The sequence below is a fragment of the Propithecus coquereli genome, unplaced genomic scaffold (assembly GCF_000956105.1).
Source record: "Propithecus coquereli isolate 6110/MARCELLA unplaced genomic scaffold, Pcoq_1.0 Scaffold119, whole genome shotgun sequence".
Taxonomy (NCBI): Eukaryota; Metazoa; Chordata; class Mammalia; order Primates; family Indriidae; genus Propithecus; species Propithecus coquereli.
The window spans coordinates 7,250,709-7,272,635 of record NW_012135969.1 but is presented as its reverse complement, the minus strand read 5'-3'; the positions used below and the strand labels follow the sequence as shown (position 1 = coordinate 7,272,635).

Below are 21,927 nucleotides of genomic sequence, written 5' to 3'. Positions count from 1 at the left end.
TTATCTCCCCAGTGACACAGGGTTCTCAAGAACAGGGACCATCTCATTTTAGTTTGTACCCTTCAGTGCCAACAATAGTGCTTGGCACATAAGAGGACCCTGGCGAGTGTTTAGACAAAGGATTCACATTTCCTGTCCTCAAGGAGACTGTCTCTAGGGAACCAAACTTAGTGCAAGTGAGTTAAATAAATAATAGCAGATGCCACTTACTGAACACATATCCCGTAGTTCTCAAACTCAACTTGTCCACACACTGAACTTTTGATCCACTGGCCCAAAGCTACTCCTCACTGGCTTCTGCATCTCTACAGATGGCACCTCCATGTGCCCTGCTGCTCAGGCTGGAACCCTGGGAGTGAACCTCCACTCCTCAGGTTGAATACATCATCCCCTAGTTGTTCAATCTTCCAAAACCTACCTTGAATCCATCTACTTCTTGCCATCTCCATTATCACTGTTAAGTACAGGTCACCCTCGTTCCTGGTCTGGAGGGGAGTAGCCTCCCGGCAGACCTTCCTGCTTTCCACCTGCCAGCCAGCCACCCCCATCCTTTCTCCACCCGAGCATGACCTTTTCAAATGGGAAAATGGATCATGCCCATCCCTTACTGGCCACAGTTGAACGGTGTCGTAGGATAAACATGACATTCCTACAGAGGCCTCCAAGGCCCTGTGCTCTCTGGTCTCTTCCCTTCCCAATAGTCACACTCACTCTCTCACACACCAAATGCTGGTCTGCCTTGGGGTCTGGACACTGCCCCAGTCCCTCTACTGCTCCCCTGGCTAACTCAGCTTTCGACTCCCAGGATAAAGGTCCTTTTTTATTTTTATTTATTTATTTATTTATTTTTGAGACAGAGTCTCACTCTGTTGCCTGGGCTAGAGTGAGTGCCGTGGCGTCAGCCTAGCTCACAGCAACCTCAAACTCCTGGGCTCAAGCAATCCTGCCTCAGCCTCCCGAGTAGCTGGGACTACAGGCACGCGCCACCATGCCTGGCTAATTTTTTATATATATATTTTTAGTTGTCCAGATCATTTCTTTCTTTTTTAGTAGAGACGGGGTCCTGGTCTTGCTCAGGCTGGTCTCGAACTCCTGACCTTGAGCAATCCACCTGCCTCGGCCTCCCAGAGTGCTAGGATTACAGGTGTGAGCCACCGCGCCAGCTTGGTCATTTTTTAGACAGGGCTTACTAGTCCCCGTGCTCAACTAATTCCCTCCTGCTATGCTTCCATAACACCCTGTCCTTCTCCTCTGTCGCACTGATCACAATTAGAAATGATACAGATTTAGCATCTCCTCCAGATTGCTATTTCCACATCTTTTGTGTAACACTAAATATCCAGCTCCCAGGGCCTAATGGAACTTGATGAATATTCGTTTCCCAAATAAATGAGTGAAAATATGCCAGGCATATTGCAAGACAACTCACCTTCACAATTGTTATACCCATTCTGCAGATGAGGATAAGCCACCTGCTTGAAGTTACACAGGAAATGGCAGAGCCAGGATTTAAGCCAAGGTGACGTCACATACACCAACCCTGTCTACACTTGGCCTATGCCAAGTCTCAGGCAGAATTACAGGCCTATTTGGGTAGGAAAGAAACATTTCCGAGTCTGACCCCAGCATACCAGTCCCTCAAGAGGCTCCTTCCAGATCCAATCATTTTAGGAAATGTTACATCCTGTACCTTTCTCAGGAAAACCCTGATGCCTGTTGGCCTACGGAAGGTTTTGAGAAGCCCAGTAGTCGAGCACCATACTGGTTTTAACTTTATCTCAGTGTTTTCCAAATTTATTTGACACAGAACCCTTCTTGCCCATACTTTTGTATGTAATGGAACACACTTTGGGGAATGTTGAAGTAGAGGCTTTCCTAGTAAACACAGGAAAGGGACTAACAGAGACTAACCCAGGTGCAGGCCAAGGCTATGTGTAAAAGAATGATGACAGCTATGTAGGTCGAGTCAGCTTATGGAAAGACTTGAAAGCCAGGATAAACATGAACTTGCTCCAATGAGCAATGGAAAGCCACATGGATTCTGGAAAAGGGAACTGATGAGCCATGTCTTGATAGTGGAAGGATTTTCTTCACTTTTCCTGATCTACTTAAGGAAGTGGTTAAGAATTTTAAGGCCAGGAAGGGGCCTCAGAAGCAATTTGACTGGCAGCTGAGATATGCTGAATGACCAAACAGGGGCTGAACTGACTCCAAGGGTGCCATTTTGTAGAAAATGAACAGTGCCCCTGGAGTTGCACAAGGTGGTGACCCTCCTCTGGCTTCCAATCACAAGCGATCAGTTAATGGAACCTACAAGACCAAACTGAATTCTAGCCCTTCAGTTTCAAAAGTCCCTTTGTTTCACTTATCCCTTGCTGTGTACCAAGCCATCCCAAAACATGGCTTAGAACATTTCTCACGATCCTCTGGGTTGGTATGACTCAGCAGGATGTTTCTTTAGCTTCATGTGGTGTTAGCAGGGGTCACTCATGAGGCTTCATTCAGCGGGGAGCTTTGTTGGGGTTGAACCCTTCAAGACACCCAAGTCTGGGGTTTTGGCTCCATCAGCTAGAGCACCTCGGTTCTCCTACACATGGTCTCATCATTCAGTAATTCAGCCCAAGTTTCTGGTTTGGAAACATGTCAGCTAATGTCCAAGAGCAAAAATGGAAGCTGCCAAAATATCACTTCCGTAACATTTTATTAGTCAAAGTAAGTCACAAGTTCGGCCCACACAAAGGAAGAAAAACAGACCTCTTATTGGAAGGAGTAGCACACACAGACAGGAATAGGGGGGCGATTGCTGGTGGCCATCTTTGGAAATCATCTACCACACCTCTAAATTTGTGAGATAAGAGTGTAGGTTTCTGATAACTTTGGAATAGACTGAATATATGGTAAGCTGTTTCCAGAAACAAATACCAATTAAGAACAAAGACTGGTTTCTTGGAATGAACATGACTTGTCAAGGATAAAGGTGTTTGTATCTCACACGGAACATTTGGGAGGGGCCATGGAGCCAAAGTTGCGTAACAGCATGGGTTATTTTTTCCACTCTTGGGCACAAGTAAACAAACCCCCAAACCCCAAAATGGTGGCAGCATGACCTGTATCTAAAGGTATTGCTCAAGAGGGAAGAGACAAACTGATGTTTTGGCACCAGGGACATTTTTCATCACTGGCGATCCTTTGTTTCTTTCTTAGTGGCATTCATTGGCATTTTGTTAAAGATACCACAAAGGAAGAAAGCTATTACACTGTGCCCATGAGCAAGAGACAGTCTGGAAGAGGCAGTCATACCAAATTTTGTGGCCAAAAGTCCTGGCGCAAAACCAGTTGAGATCCAATTCTGTAATTCCGTGATCCCAATGTATAGCAAAGGGTGGTTCCTAGAATTTCTAGCACACTTCACATACTATTATTTTGCAAAGGAGTTTTTGTATTTTATTCTCATGACATGCAAAACCCTATCCATTTGTACATATGTGTACCTGTAAGGCCTACGAGGCAGCGGAAATAATGGTGAGCCTCAGCGAGCCAAGTCTTCTCCCTGTCATGTCACTTCACTTGATGGGACTGGTTATTTGAGCCTGAGCACACTAAGTAGCTGAGAGCCTGGGGTAAGAGTGAAGGCAGGCAGGACACAGGATTCCTGCCTTCTTGCTGGGGCCTTTCCTCAAACCAGGGTTTCTTAACCCCATGTCCAGGAATGGACTTCGAAAGCACAATTTCCTGATAAATGTGTGTGTGTATTTATATAGCTGCAGTTAAAAATCCAATACTTTAATCAGATTCTTAAAAGGTCAGGGGAAAAAAGGGGTTAAGGATCATGGGTGATCCTGGCACCTCTCATGAAACTTGCTTTGCCATCATTTGACATCTGAATTGCCTATCAAAGGAGAAGTCAGGTATGTCTACGACTACCCTTTAAAACAGTTATTAATACACATCCAAAAAAGTTGATCTCCAATTGTTTCATGTTTCAGAAGGAATGTGTACTGTAAGCAAGCTGTGACCTATTTCATATACTTGTTTTAGGTGATCCACAGCCCCGACAACTGGCTTGACACGGACAACTCCATCTGAGGCTGTTCCTAACCCTAGTCACACAGCTGCCCACAACTACAGGGACAAATCAAAAACATCATCTTGTCTTATAAAGCATATACCACATTGTTAAAAATTACTTAATATGATTTCCTATTTCCATGTAAGAAATGGGAAAACAACATAGAGGCCTCAGATGACCAGATCTGACAGCACTGTCAAAAGCATGGGATGTGGAATCCGAGCAAGACTCGCATCCTGTTGCCGTAAGGCAGCAGCAAGACTACTATAAGCCTCAAATTTCTCACCTGGAAGAGAGCTATAATACCCACCTTACAGAGTTGTGGTGAGGACTGAAGAAAACCACAGAAGGGACAGTGCTTTCTAGACAGTTTATTCCTAAATCAGAAGCGAAGCCAGAGTGAGGCACATCTTTTGCTTCCTGGTTTAGGTTCCCGCACCCCTAACTTGCTGCTTCTAAGATCAACCAAAATTAATTGTCTGGAAGTTTTCACCAGTTTCACTATTATCCTTGCAATGGAAGCCACTTGAAACACGGGTGCCTGGAACAAGGAAATCTAACTAGAAAGGACAGGATGATTAATCATTAAGGAATCAGAGAAGGTTAAGGAGGCAAACAGTGGTGGTGGAGGTTCTGAATGTGGACAGACCAGAATGAGATTTCTGGCTTCATTACTTACAGTGTCACCTTGGACTCCAGGTTTCCTTCGGCAAACCAGTGTAAACATCTACTGCACGGGGCTAATATGAGGGTCGAATAAGTCGGTATGAAGGCACTGAGCACACAGGAAGCAGCCAGCACGTGCTAGGGCTCTCTCCTCCAGAGACAGAGTAGCTGCTTCCACCGAGCAGGTTGCAGGAGTTAGATCCACAAATAACTCCAGACTTCTGCTCTTCTGATGAAGGAGCCTAAGCAGCTGAGTCTCTTTTATGCAGGTAAAAAGGAGTCAAAGGGGACAGTCTTCCTAAAAGTTGCCAAGCAAAGTGAACACAGTTCCCACACCTGTAAGGGGCTTAAACCAGACAAATCGTCCTTTTGTTTTTAGGTGAGGAAAGCGGGGTGGCAATCAATGGAGGCTTGAGAACCGGACTGTGCACCTTTACCTCTCAGATTCCATCTCACGGTCCCTATCACCTACTTCAACTTTTTCAAAATGTGAGGGAGAACAGATTTCCCTTTGATTCGAATATTTAGAACAGGCAGATTTGGGCACACATCATTCTAAGAAAAGGCAAATATGAGAAGGGTCTTTTTATAATCTTAAGCTTCTCTCCATCTCATCCCCCACCTGAGCAAGTGACACAAGGACTCCAGCCTTGCAAAGGAGGACCCTTGGTTTGTCCACGGGAAAGGTTCTCAGCACTACTGGCCACAGTGAGCAAAACCATCCCAGCACATGCAATTCCCACCCTCGTCCCTTACACCATACAAATATAAGTGCCTAGCCTCCCTTTTCCTGCACCGGCTAAACCCTTTAGGAAAAATGCAGCTATTTTCAGAAATGATCATTTCAACCCGGGAGAGTCAATGATTAGAGGCAACAGTGCTCAATATCGCTGAATGAGCTTGGAGAGGAGAAGGGATACATCTGTTCCCACCTCCTATAAGTAGCAATTGTACCCCCATCCACCCTAACTTCCTACTAGTTCCTTTGCCCCTAAAATCAGAGGAAAATGAACTTAATGAAAGAATGGGCTAATACTGACTAGTCCCTGCTATGCATACCTGTGAGCTAGGACCAAAGTGAGGCACATCAAATTTGTCCTGCCAACTAAACAAGTTCAGAGTAAGCACTCCCTCTATAGATAGCTTGCATCGCAGGGGGAAAAAAATCCCACAGCCACAAACCACATCCCTCGACAGTGTACTGCTAGGGAAAGCAAACCCCAAGTGCTTTTACTATTAGTAGCAGGTCATCTGCATCATTTTCATACACAAATGAGAGCCCCAAGATAAAACACACTTGAGCAGAGAACATGCTTTATTGAGAAGTAGATATAGAAGAGCACATTCTACCACATGTGGGGGAGGGTTTAGCTTCTGTAAAAGGCCTTTACCCCTTAAGAAAACCCCCAGTGAAGTTGCTTTTGGATAAATTTCAACAGTGACACTGAAACTGGGGGGGAGCTGCCACTGAACATGCTTAAAATTAGCTCCCCCCAACCCACAGTGAATATAAGTAGTGTACAGAGATGACAAGAGAAAGGCACAAATGACCAGAGTCGGGATTGTGGTGAGGGCTCCACATGAAGACAGCGTGTTGTCGGAGACCAAGTTGGGAAGGGTGACAAGTCATACATCAAAAGCTGCCCCAAGATAGCAGGTTATAACAGGCTAGAGAGAAATTAGAGGGAACATCTCTTCCTTCACTCGAACAACACTAAAAATAGGAGACCAGAGAATAGAAGGATGGTGGCAAATCCCAAAAGGGAAATGGAGGAGGAGTTCGTTGAGGGGCAGAAGCACTTCAGTTCTAGAGGGAGGGTGAGGCACTGCTGAGAAGAGAAGCTAACCTTGGCAGGGGGGGGCATTCTGCCTTGCTGAGTCATGGGCTGAGATACGGAAGTCATTCAATCATTTTCAACTTCTCCCAGGGTGTTTGGACAAAATCAGTGCAACTTATATGAAGTGCAGGTGTACTCTATCCGACTGGACAGGTGGGAAGGCGTCTGCAGTATAATTAACCAGTTAACATACAGCATGAAAGGGAGAACCGGAAATTATTTTGGCACCTACAAATGTAAAAAGGGCCAGGGTGTAAAGAGAGAAGAAAACATTTACTACTGGGCACTTTCTGGTGAGGCAAAAAGTATCCATTCCCTTTCACCAAAGACACTGCCCACAGGTGAACACAAATCAAAATATAGAACCACCATCTCTTAAATCTTCTCTCCATCCCATTCAGGTGGATTATGTGCTGTTACCAAGATTAATCCCTGGGAAACTCTTCAAAAGTACTTGGCTCTGGTCAGCCTGATACTGATCAAAAACAGGTCTTCCAATAAAAATGGAGGGAAGAAATTTAAAGCAAGATGAAATCCAAAGTGAATGGACCCCCCCCCCCAGTACACACACAGGTGCTACCTCTTCCCTGCCCCTCCACAGAACACACATGTAAGGACTAATTGGAAAGGTCCTGGTGGTGGCAGCTGTATCTGGAGGTCTGGTGACCGGGTGGCAAGAAGCACTAGTACCAAGTTTAGAAGACACAACACAACCTCATGGGGCGAGAGAACGTGAGGAGAGAACCAGTGACTGGACAGGTACAGTACCATAACAGAACTCCTTGGGTCAGTGCTGAGAGATCTGCACTCAAGTCTAACGCAGATCCCTTCCAGGCAACCTCACTGAGGCCGAAACAACAGTTCCTCAGAACCAGCGTCTGCAGTGTACACGAAGGTCGGAGCCAGGACAGTCCTGAGGGGGATGGCCTTCCCAAAGGATACTGTACTTGCCAATCACAAGAGCAACAGAAATGACAGACAGATCCCTAGGGTACGGATTCCTACTGCTGGGGTTCGCTGGCTCGGAATGACAGGTCACTTTAAGTGCCCTTGGGAGGGGTCCATTTTAAGCAGCTTGGATCCATGGTTTTATTGGAGTTGGACCTTTTGGCCTCTTTGGCTATCCACTCATCAATCAGGTCCTGGGGGAGAACAATGAGAAAAATTATTATACTCATTCAACTAAAATGCCCTTATATACATTCCAAAATGACAATTAGCCAAGCCCAGGACTCAAAGATTTAACAATATATTAAGGTTTAAAAACAGTATCTTTTGGGCCGGGCACGGTGGCTCACGCCTGTAATCCTAGCTCTCTGGGAGGCTGAGGCGGGCAGATTGTTTGAGCTCAGGAGTTCAAAACCAGCCTGAGCAAGAGCGAGACCCCGTCTCTACTAAAAATAGAAAGAAGTTAATTGGACAACTAAAAATATATAGAAAAAATTAGCCGGGCATGGTGGCGCATGCCTGTAGTCCCAGCTACTCGGGAGGCTGAGGCAGGAGGATGGCTTGAGCCCAGGAGTTTGAGGTTGCTGTGAGCTAGGCTGACGCCACGGCACTCTAGCCTGGGCAACAGAGTGAGACTCTGTCTCAAAAAAAAAAACAAAAAACAGTATCTTTTGACTTACAAACTACCACCTAATCCATTTCTTCCTACTTGGCCCTCAGAGAACTGAAAATCATTCTTCACCAACCCTTATTATATGTACGAGTCAATTAAAAAAATTAAAAGTGAACATGAGTTAAGGTGGCACCTGTTAAAGGAATTTCAAGCCACTTCCACAAGCCCTGGAGTTTGTGAAGATGCTCCTCTACTGATGGGCAACTTCCTCCAATCTAAGAAAATCATCAAATGATAGAAATGCTATGCAACAAAGCTGCTTAACTTGTGTCATCTAAATTGAGACAGGAGCTTACCAAAAGCTTCTGATAAGGATGAGGTAACACAGGCATCATTGCCAGCTAAGAAAATGAGACCCAGTGACAAGGGGCATGTAGCCAAATTCCGGAGAAGGAAGGTTACCTTTTGAGTGTTAAGGCCCCCAACTTTGCTCTGCTAAGCCTTAAGGGACATCCATCCAGCAAAGAGCAAGCAACTGATAAAAACCTTACCTGTCTCTTTAAAACTAGGTGTTTTCCCTTCCAATACTTGAGCATCTGAAGGGCTTGCAGAGTACTGACAATGTCCACGGGATTCACAGCTGTCTCCTGGCTGATTTCTGAAACAGAAGAGCTACTGAGAACCTGCCAAAACGCAGGTTTTCACCCCCCTGACCAAAGCCTTTCCTTAGTGGAAATCCAAATGGACTCCAAATGGTTGGAATCTTCTGTACTCAACCCAACCTATTCAGAAAAAGTTTACAAAGCATTCATTTGACCAGCCCAAATAAATACAGAAGAGGGATATTATACCAAGAAGCTACTCTTGGCCCCTAGAAATCAGGGCCAAATGTAGACAAAACTAAATTCTTCCACCCTGCATAAACGCACAGGGATGTCTTTCTTAGAAGCTCCTGCATGTACCAAAAGACCTGAAGTAGTTTTTCTTCACCTTTTGTAAGAATTAAAGTGTTAGCAACTCCGGACTTGAGAGAACAATTCATAACCATTCCCAGGGGCCAAATACTCTGGAATCCTGGGCATGTTTAGTCAGGGTCTCTGCAGTGGTCCTTATGCAGTGGGCCTTCTGTTCTCATATTAAGATGAAATACAGAATGGGTTATCTTTGCAGGTCCCAAAGCATCAACAGGGGCCAAGTAGAAAACTTAGAATACACAGTGGTGTTAACAACTTGGGTAACAACCATTTCAAAAAGTCAAAAACCAACCTTTGATAGAAATCTCTTTGCCTTGGAAATTATGCAGGTAACGGAGAAGCACTTCTTTCCAGTAACTACGATAGCTTATGAGCCCCAGATCTGAGAGTGGACGTTCTGGGGAGCCAACTTTTTCTTCCACTTTGGAAAGCAAATAACCTGCCAGGGAACAAATACACAGAATTTTTCTAGCAACACCGTATAGTGTGCCTAATAGCAAAGAACAGTGTGCGAACATGGAAGAAAGTTTGAGTACTACAGTCCTCTCTGCAGTATCAATTAGGGTTTAGTCATTCAATGGAACACTATGTGGCTGTTCAGTACAGTACGCTGCCTTTATATAAACCAAATGGGAAGTACTTGTATTTACTTATGCAATAGTTCCCCCTTATCCCCAGGGGATACATTCTAAGACCTCCAGTGGAGGCCTGAAACTGCAGATAGTACCAAACCCTGAACATATTATATTTTTTCCTATATAAACATACCTATGATAAAATTCAATGTATAAATTAGGCACAGTAAGCAATTAACAACAAAACAGAACAATTATAACAATATACTGTAATAACAGTTATGTGATCTCTTTCGAAATATTTTACTGTACTCACCTATTTTCAGACCGTGGTAGACAGTAACTAAAACCTTGAAAGTGAATGGCAGATGAGGGGGACTACTGTAATAGGCACTAAAAACACTCTGGGAGGCTTCACTACAAACTTTCATGACAATGGTTCTCTGTACACATGTGTTGGAAACAGGAGAGATGGGAAACAGAGATGTGAAGCCATTACATTACATGGCTTTTTATGTTTCGAATATTTCAACTGTAAGTATGGATTATCTCAGTATCACCTATGAGGTAGTGGGGGGTATAAAAAACCCAAATGATGAAGCATCTAGGTGTTTTTTTTTTTTTTTTTTGAGACGGAGTCTCACTCTCTTGCCTGGGTTAGAGTGCCATGGCGTCAGCATAGCTCACAGCAACCTCAAACTCCTGGGCTCAAGCGATCCTACTGCCTCAGCCTCCTGGGTAGCTGAGACTACAGGCACGTGCCACTGTGCCCAGCTACTTTTTTCTATTTTTAGTTGTTTGGCTAATTTCTTTCTGTTTGTAGTAGAGACGGGGTCTCGCTCTCGCTCAGGCTGGTCTCAAACCCCTGAGCTCAAGCAATCCTCCCGCCTCAGCCTCCCAGAGTGCTAAGATTACAGGCGTGAGCCACCGTGCCCGGCCAAGCATCTAGTTTTAATATCGAACCATCTAACATCCTATTTATAAAAAACATACAAACACCATAGGGATGAAGTCAGCAAAATTCATAATCTGGTAAACTTTACTGTCAATTACAAATTAAACTCCCTGCTCTATTCTATTCCTTCTTTCTCACTGTTGCACTTGTCTAAAAACAAAAAACAAACAACAGTAACAACCCAAAACAAACCCAAAGAACAAAATCACAAAACCAGGGAAATTTGAATACTATAATTTATGATATTAAAGATTCTTTTTTGTTTTGTTTTGAAGGTAAAATAGGCTTATTTTTTAGAGATACCAAAATAATAGAGGGTGGAATATAGGAAAAACAAGATTGGCCAAAAAATGATAATTATTGAAGCTGGGTTGATGGGTATGGGGGGGGAAGGGGGGGGTATTATACTCTTATTCTACCATTGTATATGTTTGAAAATTTCCACAAAATCGAGTTTATGAAAAAGGTATTACCTATTCAGTGATATATAGTCCCCCCTCAAAAGTAGATTATGTCACTTCATGATTCATTTCTTCCCAGGTGACTTAAAAATGAAAGAAAGCTTATAAGCCAAATTCTAAAAATTCTATTTTGACTAAAATATGTCCTGTCCTATGACAGTAGACATGGATAAGATAAAGTCTCATTATTTACAGCAGTATGTTCTACAGTCACCAAGAGCACTGCATTAGCAAACACTGAGCCATTGCTCCAAAGGGAAACACAGAGTTAGGTTCCTGCAAGCCTCTGGTCACATATTCATCAACGATCAATATGTGACCTTATTTTACATGTTTCTGTTTAACAACACCTTACTCAATATATTTTTGATATCATTAACATTGAACTCACAGACAAAGCACTATTAACTCATGCCTGAAAAAAGCTATCTACACCACTGTAAGGTACACCAGCGTTCCTGCACTTAGAACACTAGACAGCATGTCAGCACTATGCTCAGGGGCTACTCATAAACATCAAAGGAAAGCACAAAAATATGAAAAATGAAAAACACGGCACTAACGGATTGAAAATGATACTTGTATACAGTATTACAGCTGCTAAAACTTCAAAGTCAGCTGTGAATGTTCTCCACATATCCACAAATGACCACAAAAATGCCAAGATTGATTTTGGGGTTACAAATAATTTTTAGCTGAGTAGGCAAATTCACAAACACAGAATCCACAATTAATGAGGACAGAGTATATTACTCAAAGGGTCTATTGGGTATATGGATTTACCTCTAGACAAGTCCCTATAAAAGTGAATCTCTAACATCAAGGAACAGATTTTAAGCCTTATGCATATATGCGCTCTGTTTAAAAGTCTCAAACTGGGATAATCCTAAAGAGCTTACTTTATCATCCTCTGTATCTCCTACCAATTAAATACCAACTCAGGGTCCTGTGTTGACTGAGTGCTCAGTGTGTCTTAGGCAGAATGATTATGTTCAGGTTTCCCCCGTTCGTTTATTCATTTACTAAATAATCAGTGTACTTCCACCAAATGCCAGGAATTGTAGAGACCATAGACAAAAAGACAAACAACAATATTCACATGGTCCCCTGCCTTGTGCAGCTTATAACTTAGCAGTTTCACTTACTGAAATCAATGAGCATCTTGCCATAGCCCTGTCTCATGTACTGAGGCATGGTAAGGATACAGGATACATTGTAGTTGAGGAATGAATTCTTTTCCTACAATCAAGAGCAGACATGAGCAGGTTAGGAGGGTTTGCAACCAAAGCTTTCAGCACTCCCACACATACAAAATAAGGCTGCTTGCAAAATATCCGGCTAACCAGTCCTGGAGAGTGGCTGTCAGGTTCACAGCTGATAAATCCACACCCTTTATGATGACCGAAGCCATTAATCCCAGGGTTTCCCTAGCTGAGACCTCCAGTCTCATTTTATGGGGGGGCCAACTCTGGGTTCTTTACAGCCAGAGTAAGGCAAGAAGGTTAAGACTGCTGAGTCAGTCCAGAGCAGCCCACTTTAAAAGCAATTTTTCAAAAGCAAGCGGCCTACTGGAAGAGAAGGGAAGGAAACAAAACAGTAAGTCCTCATTCTGGAAGGAGATTAAAAACAACCAAATCACATACTATATGATTCCATTTATAGGAAATGTCCAGAATAGACAAATGTATAGAGACAGAAGGGCTGAGAGTGGCTGAGTGTAAATGGGGAGTGATTACTGATGTATACGGGGTTTTTTTTTTTTTCAGGATAATGACAATTGTGGTACTTGCACAATTCTGTGAATATATTAAAAACCACCGAATTGTGTGGTATTTGAAAAATATTTCAATAAAGTTATTATACTAAAAAGTCACAATCAAAATTTGGCCTTGGGTTTTTTTTTTTTTTTTTTTTTTTGAGACAGAGTCTCACTCTACTGTCCTGAGTAGAGTGCCATGGCGTCAGCCTAGCTCACAGCAACCTCAAACTCCTGAGCTCAAGCGATCCTCCTGCCTCGGCTTCCCGAGTAGCTGGGACTACAGGCATGCGCCACCATGCTCAACTAATTTTTTCTATATATTTTTAGCTGTCCATCTAATTTCTTTCTATTTTTAGTAGAGACGGGGTCTCGCTCTTGCTCAGGCTGGTCTCGAACTCCTGAGCTCAAACGATCCGCCTGCCTCAGCCTACCAGAGTGCTAGGATTACAGGCTGGCCTTGGATCTTTAAAAGACACAGTGACATTACCACTGAAGGGATTGTGCTAGAAGGAGCCTGAACCTCTAGCCAAAAGGAATACATTCCTGGTTTTAAGCTAATAACATAGAAGCAGGCAAAGCCAGGAGAGTTACCTAGACTACAAGATGTGGGCTCGTGGGTTACTAGGGAGGGCCCTGGCCAGTAATTAATAGGCAGCTCCAGCCCACGAGTCCAGAAATGAATAAACCAGAAGCTTTTAATAAAGAAGATGCACATTTTCATTAAATAATCTTTGATGCATGAGTTTGCCTTTTTTTTTTAAAGGGAAAGGCTGGCATCACTGCCCATGGTACTGCCTCTTCCTGTCAGTGATCTGAGCCCCACATGCCAACACTGATCACCCTGCTCTGGCCATTAGCTTCTTAATCTCCAGATCCTGCTGACCTTGGAAAAATATCCAATCAGGTGACAGCCAGTGTTGTCCGCTTCTGTCATAACATAGAACAGGAAGGGTTCCACATCATAATATAATGTCTTGTGGTCCAGAAAAAGCTTGGCCAATAGGCATAGGTTTTGGCAATAGATCTGGAAGAAGAGAAACAGTTCACACTTATTATATAAAGGCCTAAAATTAATGATTATACCATTATTATTAATGAAACAGATTGTATATTTTGGCAATAGAAGAATTCTATCTCCTTTACAAGGTGTGATGGAAAAAAAACACATTCCTCCTGAAACCTGTAAATATACCTTACCACGCCTTTCTTAAGTCACCATTTTTTACCTTATTTTTCTTGCCATCCACTTCAAACACGGAGATGGAGCCTTTGCGATATATCTCATCACCAGGTGGGTGTTTCCACACACACTTGGCCTGCAAGAGAATGAAATTCTCATCAGACAATCAAAGCCTCCCAACAAGACTGTTCTTCAAAAGGGAAAAGGAATCACAGGTCAAATTTGGTTAACTGAGCTGCATAACAGCTAGACATACTTGAGACCATACAGCAAAACAGAGATTTTTCAGTAAAACAAATAAAGGTTTCCAAAGTCACTGCATATATTTAGGGCACTTTTATAGCAGTTCAGCACAAGTTTTCTGGACTACATTCTGGCATTGTTTTAGCCCGAGAGATTAAAATCATCCACTACGTAAAAGACAGATAAATCAGAATGCCCTTATTATAAAATGCCTCACGCCAACAGGAAATTCTTAAGTAGCTTATTTCCAGCAGCTTAGAGTTGCTAAGTGCTTTACTCTCACCTTTATCAGTACCTTCTCATTACCACCTAACCAGTACGGCCTTCTTTTGTTCATGTTAGAAAGTCTGACCCACAATAAAAACTATGCACTACTCCCCCTGCACCCCCACCCCCGTAAATGTGATCTCTGTGTTATATAATGAATAAGAGAAAGTCTTTCTGTGGCTTTAAAAAGAAGTCATGGCAGCCTGGCTGAGCAGGAAGCTGGGAGCACTTGGCCACAAGGTGGCACAAGGAACTCCCCTCCTGCCTCACCCTCAATTGCTAATTGTTTTAATGCACTCAGCCAACCATTCCTATAAATGTGTGAATTCTTTTTTTTTTTTTCCTGAGACAGAGTCTCACTGTGTTGCCCCGGCTAGAGTGCCGTGGCGTCAGCCTAGCTCACAGCAACCTCAAACTCCTGGGCTCAAGCCATCCTCCTGCCTCAGCCTCCCGAGTAGCTGGGACTACAGGCATGCGCCACCATGCCCAGCTAATTTTTTCTATATATTTTTAGTTGTCCAATTAATTTCTTTCTATTTTCAGTAGAGACGGGGTCTCGCTCTTGCTCAGGCTGGTTTTCGAACTCCTGAGCTCAAACACTCCGCCCGCCTCGGCCTCCCAGAGAGCTAGGATTACAGGTGTGAGCCACCGCGCCCAGCCTAAATGTGTGAATTCTTAAAAGCTTTCACGTAAATGTTTTAAAGGCATATGTATACAGAATACTTCCTATTAAGCAATTTTATTGTGACTCTTTTCTGTCAACTCAAGAATTGTGTTCCAATTCTGTCATGTGTAAATCCAAATAATTATTAACTAGAATTGCTCCAAGAAAGCTCCACCTAGTTCTCCTCCAGCCACCTAAGATACCAAAAGGACAGAAAGCCAAGGGGAAGAAGGTGTTCCCAGCCGCTGCCTTTGTAAAGGAGCAGGAGACCAAGAAGGTGGTGAATCCCATTTGAGAAAAGGCCTAAGAACTCTGGCATTAGATGAGACATCCAGCCCAAAAGGGACCTCACCCACTTTGCCAAATGGCCCTGCTACATCCGGTTGTAGCAGCAAAGAGCTATTCTCTATAAGCAGCTGAAAGTGCCTCCTGTGATTAAGCAGTTTACCCAGGCCTTGGACTGCCAAACAGCTTCTCAACTGCTTAAGCTGGCCCACAGGTACAGAACAGAGACAAAGTAAGAGAAGCAGCAGTGCTGTAGGCCCAGGCTGGGAAGACAGCTATAGGCAAGTGGCTGTCCCACTAAGAGATCACCTGTCCAAGTGAGCAGGGGTTAATACTCGTCACCACCTTGGTGGAGAACAAGAGGGTTCAGCTGGTGGTGATCATACACGATATGGATCCCATTTGGCTGATTGTCTCCCTGCCTGTCCTGTGTTGGAAGATGGGGTCCCTTACTGCATTTATCAAAGGGAAGAAGAGACTGGGGCGTCTACTCCACAGGAAGACGTGCACAACTGTCACCTTCACACAGGTTCAATCAGAAGACAAAGGAGCTGTGGCTAAGCTGCTGGAAACTACCAGGACCAACTACAATGATAGATATGATGAAATCTGCCACCACTGGGGAGGGAAGCAATGTTCTGGGTCTGAAATTTGTGGCTCACATTGCCAAGCTGGAAAAGGCAAAGGCTAAAGAACTTGCCACTTAACTGGGTTAAACATACACTGCTGAGTTTTCTGTACATAAAAATTCTCCTAAAAAAAAAAAAAAAAAGCAAGCTCCACCTATAGTTTGTTCCTTTCTCTATCCCTTTACTCATGCTGTCTCTTTCCAACAATAACCAAACTAAAGCAACAATTATTTGTTTAGAAATAGAAGCCAAGCCAAAGAAAGATCACTTCAGCGATTACACCTGAAGCAATGAGAATCAGAATACGCATAGATTAAAACAGGTTTATAGTTCCTGAAATCTGATTTTTATATCATGTGACACAGTAGGTCCTCAAATATTCAGAGTGTTTATTTGATCCTCAGATTTATCTAGATCCTTTGTTTTCTCCCTCTATTAATATTTCTTGCCCTTTTGGCTCTTCTATAGGTTAATGTCACTAAATAACCAGAAACAAAAAGGAAGGCATAAATGGTAAGCAGTTCATATCAATAAAAATACCAGTTTTACTTTCACACAGCAAAATCCTATTTCAGTTTATCTCCATGGACTACCATGTGTGTCAAGTGTCCAGTCCCTCTGACACCATTATTCCATGTGTCCTGGTGCCTCCACCAGTCCTCGTCCATCCCCTCCTCCCCCACCCCCAATTACTTCATCCCAATCCAAGTCAAGTGTGCTGGAGTCTAGAGGGCTTAAGTCAAAGCAGTTCTGGGCCACAAAGCTTTAGATTACATGCTTCAGAGTTGGGAACATAAAAAACAGTACCACCAAACTGAGGAGAAGAGTATGACAGAAATCACAGGACACCTAGGTTGAAAATGGAAATCCTGGGAAATAAAGATGAAAAGAAAAGGAAGAAGAGACACTCTAAAAGGCCTTAGAGCCAAAATTATGTTGTGACTATAGAAAGGACACAGTCCGAAAAGCTAATCTAATCTCTCTCCATTCCCCCACCCCCCCATCCTTGTTCCATGGCAGAAACTCCCTTTAAGACAAGACTTTTTTATTCCACAACCAGGGAAAGAAAAATGGATTAAAGCTGAGAAAAATCTGGTAGACATTTGTCAACAAATAAAATCAGATGCAAGTCTTTATTCCTATTTTAATAGGAAAAAGAATGTTCAGAAAGCAGAAAGCGCTAGACAATGTGAGGATAAGGCACCAAAGGACCCATTCTGTTACTTTCACAATCTGTCATAGGCTGACCTCTCTTAACCAAGTATTCATTCACCACTCACTGGGCATCTACTGTCCATGCCAGTAGCTAAGGATACAAAGGGGAGCCACGCTGTCCCTGCTCTGTCTAATGAAGTTTATGTATTTTCATTTAGTTTGGGACACACAAAAACTGTGGACAGAGGTAATTAATATTCCAAAGAAGAAAGAGAGGAGCAGGGGTCGGAGCATGGTGGTGCATGCCTGTAGTCCTAGCTGCCTGAGAGGCTGAGGCAAGAGGATTGCTTGAGCCCAAGAGTGTGAGGTTGAAGTGAGCTATGATGACGCCACTGCACTGTAGCTGGGGCGACTGTCTCAAAAAAAAAAAAAAAAAGACAGGGAAATGCCTATCAAGATGTTCTTTAGGGCCTTCAGCTGCTTTGGGTGCCACCCAGCAACACCATGCCATAGACTGTATACTTCGTCTCTGAAATGTGGCCTTCCATTTCCTATGCATTCATCCCAGTGCTGTGGACCACTTAGAGTTACCTGAATAGATATCATCTCTAGGGCAAAATCTAGAGATCTTATCACCATCATGGTCAAGGCACAGAAACCCAAGACAACTTACCATGTGTCGGCGGAGTATTGTTTGGCTCTTCATATATTTTAGACAGAATTCACACATGTAGAGACGTCCCAGCCGTGCATATTCTTCAGGATAGGGAGAATGGTACCAAGTATCAAGCTCATAGCGACCAAAAGCAATTGTTTTAATCATGTTGCTCCCCTCTGTGATTTGGCCTTGCAGCCTTAACTTCTCCTATTGCCAAGAAGAAATCAAAAGTCAAAGGAGGATTAGAAGTTAACATGTTTGCTTTTAAAAGCCTGTGTGCATGCTACCATGCTAGGCTATAAAAAAAAAAATCAGATGGATTTGGCTTCTACCCACGAGAGCTTGCATTACTAAAGAGAGCTACATGGGCATGGAAAAATCAAGCAGATTTCTATAAGCAGGCTTACAACCAAGCAGAATTCTAGAAAACTTACTATCTCTATTGCCCAGAGCACAGGTCTCAATGGAGAGTGGTTTCTCTGCCCTCTACCACATTCTGGGCCTCATCAGAACGAGTCCTTGGTAAAACTTCAGCCTCAACCAAACTGAATTATAAAGGTAACCCATCATAGATACAAACTCCCTACTCCTTACAAAATATTATAAAACTAAACAGAAAAGGTGATTTAGAATGTACCTTACTTATCTGCAGAAGCTTTTATAAAGCTGTGTCAATCTCTGTGACACTTATCCACAATGACCCCCTGCAAAAAATAAATACTGGGCCCTCTAAAAAAACATTTTTGAAATGTGGATGATGATTTAATTCTGGAATCTAAACTCTAGAAAGTAGATATTTTTGGATATCCATCTCCATTCAGTGGCTCTGAGTCGGCTACAGAAGTAATTTGTAAGCATAAAAAGGTGGGAAACTGTTAACAGCTGGCCTGGGAAATGCTCTATTCCAGAATAGGACAGAGAAAACAAGGAGCAGCAAGAGCCTGTCAAAGTCAAGGGCAGCCATCAAACCCTGCCTCCTAAAAGTTTTCAAGAAGTCTAGTAGTCGATATGATTTTTTAAAAGGTGTGGGGGTGGGGTGGGGAGACAACAGAGATAAGAGTCACTTTACAAACTGAGTTTCCCTGAACACATTTAATCTCTTAAATCAGAGGTAAACTCAACCACTGGAACTTTCTTCAAGCAAAGTTGTTAAAAAAAAATTCTGCCTGGGGCATCAAAACTAAGTATCAACTACTTGTAAACAAAAATCAGGAAGGAAATCCATCTTAACATATAAAACTTGGTTGTGTCGAAGATTAATTCCAAAATAACAGACAACAAACAGCCTTTTCCATTACTTCCCTCCGCTGTTATTTTCATTTTACAGAGGAAACCCTGCAAAAGGGGAGCTGTTTCTGTTGGGATTAGGAAGACAACAGAGATGGGTCTCTCCCAGGGTAGATTCCCAGAATTGCAAATTGCCAATTGAGACAAAGGGGTACCTGCTCTGTTTTATCAGCCTCACTATCCCCGCCTCCATTCCCAAACAGGTACTTCCAGAAGCTGGGGTGGAAAGAAGGGAAAAATTCTAAAATAAGGAGAAGGAAGGAGAGGTGACTAGTTTTAAATACAAATAGGAGGGGCAGTCTCCAAATAGGGACAGCTCTGGGGGAAGGAGAGAGCGATTCAAGCAGCAAGGTACATTTAATTCCCATCAAATTGATTGCTAATCATTTTTCTTGGCAGTTCTAAATGCTTTTCACAAGTGGACCTCAGCCTGGAGGTTTTAATACTCGCCAAATCCTCGGAAGCCCGGGCTTGTGCTCTTCGGAAAAGATCCAAGTCATACTCGCTTGTCAGGTTTTCCAAGAGAGGTTCCCGAGTGTTCCCATAGGTTTGTCTGTGTTCCTAGGAAAATAACCAGAGTATGGTACTCTCTGCTTCTAAGAACTTAATCTATTTCATTTAAATCGATGCAAACCACAAACATGAGCTGTTTATTTAGTGCCTGCATACTAGGTGCTAGGGATTGAGCACAAAACATACTATTTATCAGGTCAATGCCGGAGGATACCCTCCACCTGCCCTAACGAATCTGGAGAGGAAATGCTCCCACACCTCTGGAAGGGAGTTTCATTCTTCTGTCTCTAAATGGGCACCCTCAAGGACTAGAAATCTCTGCCTCCATTTCTTCATGTAAAAATGTGCAAGAGTGTACAAATAAATAAAGTACAACAAACCCGGAGGCACCACAAATTCCTAGAATCCTGAGATCTGGAAGGAAGCTTGGTGGATACTTCCTGATCTAAAAACAAAACAAACAAAAAACGAAGTCTCTACGTCTTAGCGTCTAAGATTTTAGCTTGAAAGGAAAATGTGCAGGAAGGGAGGGGCAGGGGCAGCTGGACGAAGAAGTCCTTTGTAAATTCTTTTATTTGAATCACTGCAGCCATCATTACATTATCTGCCAAAAGCATACTTGCTCCCACTTTGAAACTCCAGCCCAGGTACACAGAAAAAAATGATTGGATTCTTTCAAATTAAATGTTCTAAATATCAAACAAGAATAAAAGAGGAAAAGTCACAGAAAACTCAAAGCATGAAAATAAATCCAGGTTTTAAATCATTTTCGAATCTTACCATGGCAGTCACAAGCACCCTTTCCCAGGAAAGAAATTCCACAAGGGAAACTTCCTTTTTCAACCTCTGATTCCAGCCCTTCCCACTCAGCTCTAGGCTCCACCTCCCAACTGAAGAATAGGAGATAATGGTGGTTAAGTGGAGTAGATGGCTCACCCCAGGAAGAACATTATAGGTTTCACACTCACATTAGCACATGAAGAAACCATTCACCAGAACCTTTACCCCTATTAAAATTTCTTCTGGTTAATCTGGTTCCATCTGCTGTATATCTTCTTGAATTCTGACTCTGTCATCTAAGATTCAGGTTCTAAGTATTAGTTATTTCTTCTAGTTTCACAAACGCTGAAAAAAAAAGTCTAAAAAAATCCTATCCAACATTTTTATCAAGAAGCTTGGGTCCAAATAACCTATCCCAAATTACTGAAAAGCAGATGTTTGTAAGCTCAAAAATTTCAGGCACTCTTACTTCAAACAGTCTTTCTACCTGTATGATCTGGGGCAAGTTCCTCTCTAAGCCTCCTGTATACACCATCCATCATATAGGGTTATTACAAAGATTAAAAGAGAATCATAACCACAGCGCCCAGCACATAATCACTCAATAAGTGGTATCATTTTATTATTACACCTCTACCCAACTTGCAGATAAGAATGCTACACGAGATTAGGGCAAGCATACAATCTGGTACCCTACAGCCCACTACTAGAGCCCTCCTCCTTCTATAAACCCAACAGGCTGGTGGGTGTAGGGGTGTAGCTACAAATTCACCCCATAATCCATCTGACATTGGTCTACATCCATTTATTCATCTCATTTTCAATACAGTGATGACTGTCAAAAAAGTAAATATCATCATCCCTTGGTATCCGTGGGGGGTTGGTTCCAGGACTCCCACTCAGATACCAAAATCCACAGATGCTCAAATCCCTTAGATAAAATGGTGTAGTATCTGCATATAACCTATGCACATCCTCCAGTATACTTTCGATCATCTCTAGCTCACTGACAATACCTAATACAATAGAAATGCTATGTAAATAGTTGTTGTACTGCATTGTTTAGGGAATAATGACAAGAAAAAAAATCTGTACGTGTTCAGTATGGATGCAACCATCCATTTTTTTTCCAAGTATTTTCCAGTCCGTAATTGGTTGAATCCACAGGAACAAAACCCATGGATACAAGCTGACTGTACTTAGCTTGGCATATTTTTGGCTTAGTGAAGTCACGCTTTGACTGTCTAAGTATTCACAAACCATATATTTAATAATCTATTCTAATGACTAAATAAGAAAGCATTACAATTCTATGAAAAAATAAAAATACACATCACAAAACGACTGAAAGAGGCCGGGCGCGGTGGCTCACGCCTGTAATCCTAGCACTCTGGGAGGCCGAGGCGGG

At 42.8% G+C, this 21,927-nt stretch overlaps 1 protein-coding gene and 1 pseudogene across 1 annotated transcript in view; one reads left to right on the top strand and one right to left on the bottom strand.

Annotated features, from left to right (window-relative positions):
• Nucleotides 1-6,032: 6,032 nt before the first annotated feature.
• The window catches only part of KAT7 (K(lysine) acetyltransferase 7), a 34,924-nt gene continuing 19,029 nt past the window's right edge, over nt 6,033-21,927 (bottom strand). The window contains exons 6-13 of the mRNA XM_012659915.1: nt 19,677-19,787; nt 17,955-18,146; nt 14,085-14,174; nt 13,742-13,882; nt 12,245-12,338; nt 9,401-9,547; nt 8,686-8,792; nt 6,033-7,715 (exon numbers count right to left, since the gene is read on the bottom strand). Coding sequence (XP_012515369.1) covers nt 7,614-7,715; nt 8,686-8,792; nt 9,401-9,547; nt 12,245-12,338; nt 13,742-13,882; nt 14,085-14,174; nt 17,955-18,146; nt 19,677-19,787 — 984 coding nt within the window. The 3' untranslated portion in view covers nt 6,033-7,613. The remainder of the gene's footprint in view (nt 7,716-8,685; nt 8,793-9,400; nt 9,548-12,244; nt 12,339-13,741; nt 13,883-14,084; nt 14,175-17,954; nt 18,147-19,676; nt 19,788-21,927) is intronic.
• LOC105822507 lies at nt 14,744-16,213 on the top strand (annotated as a pseudogene).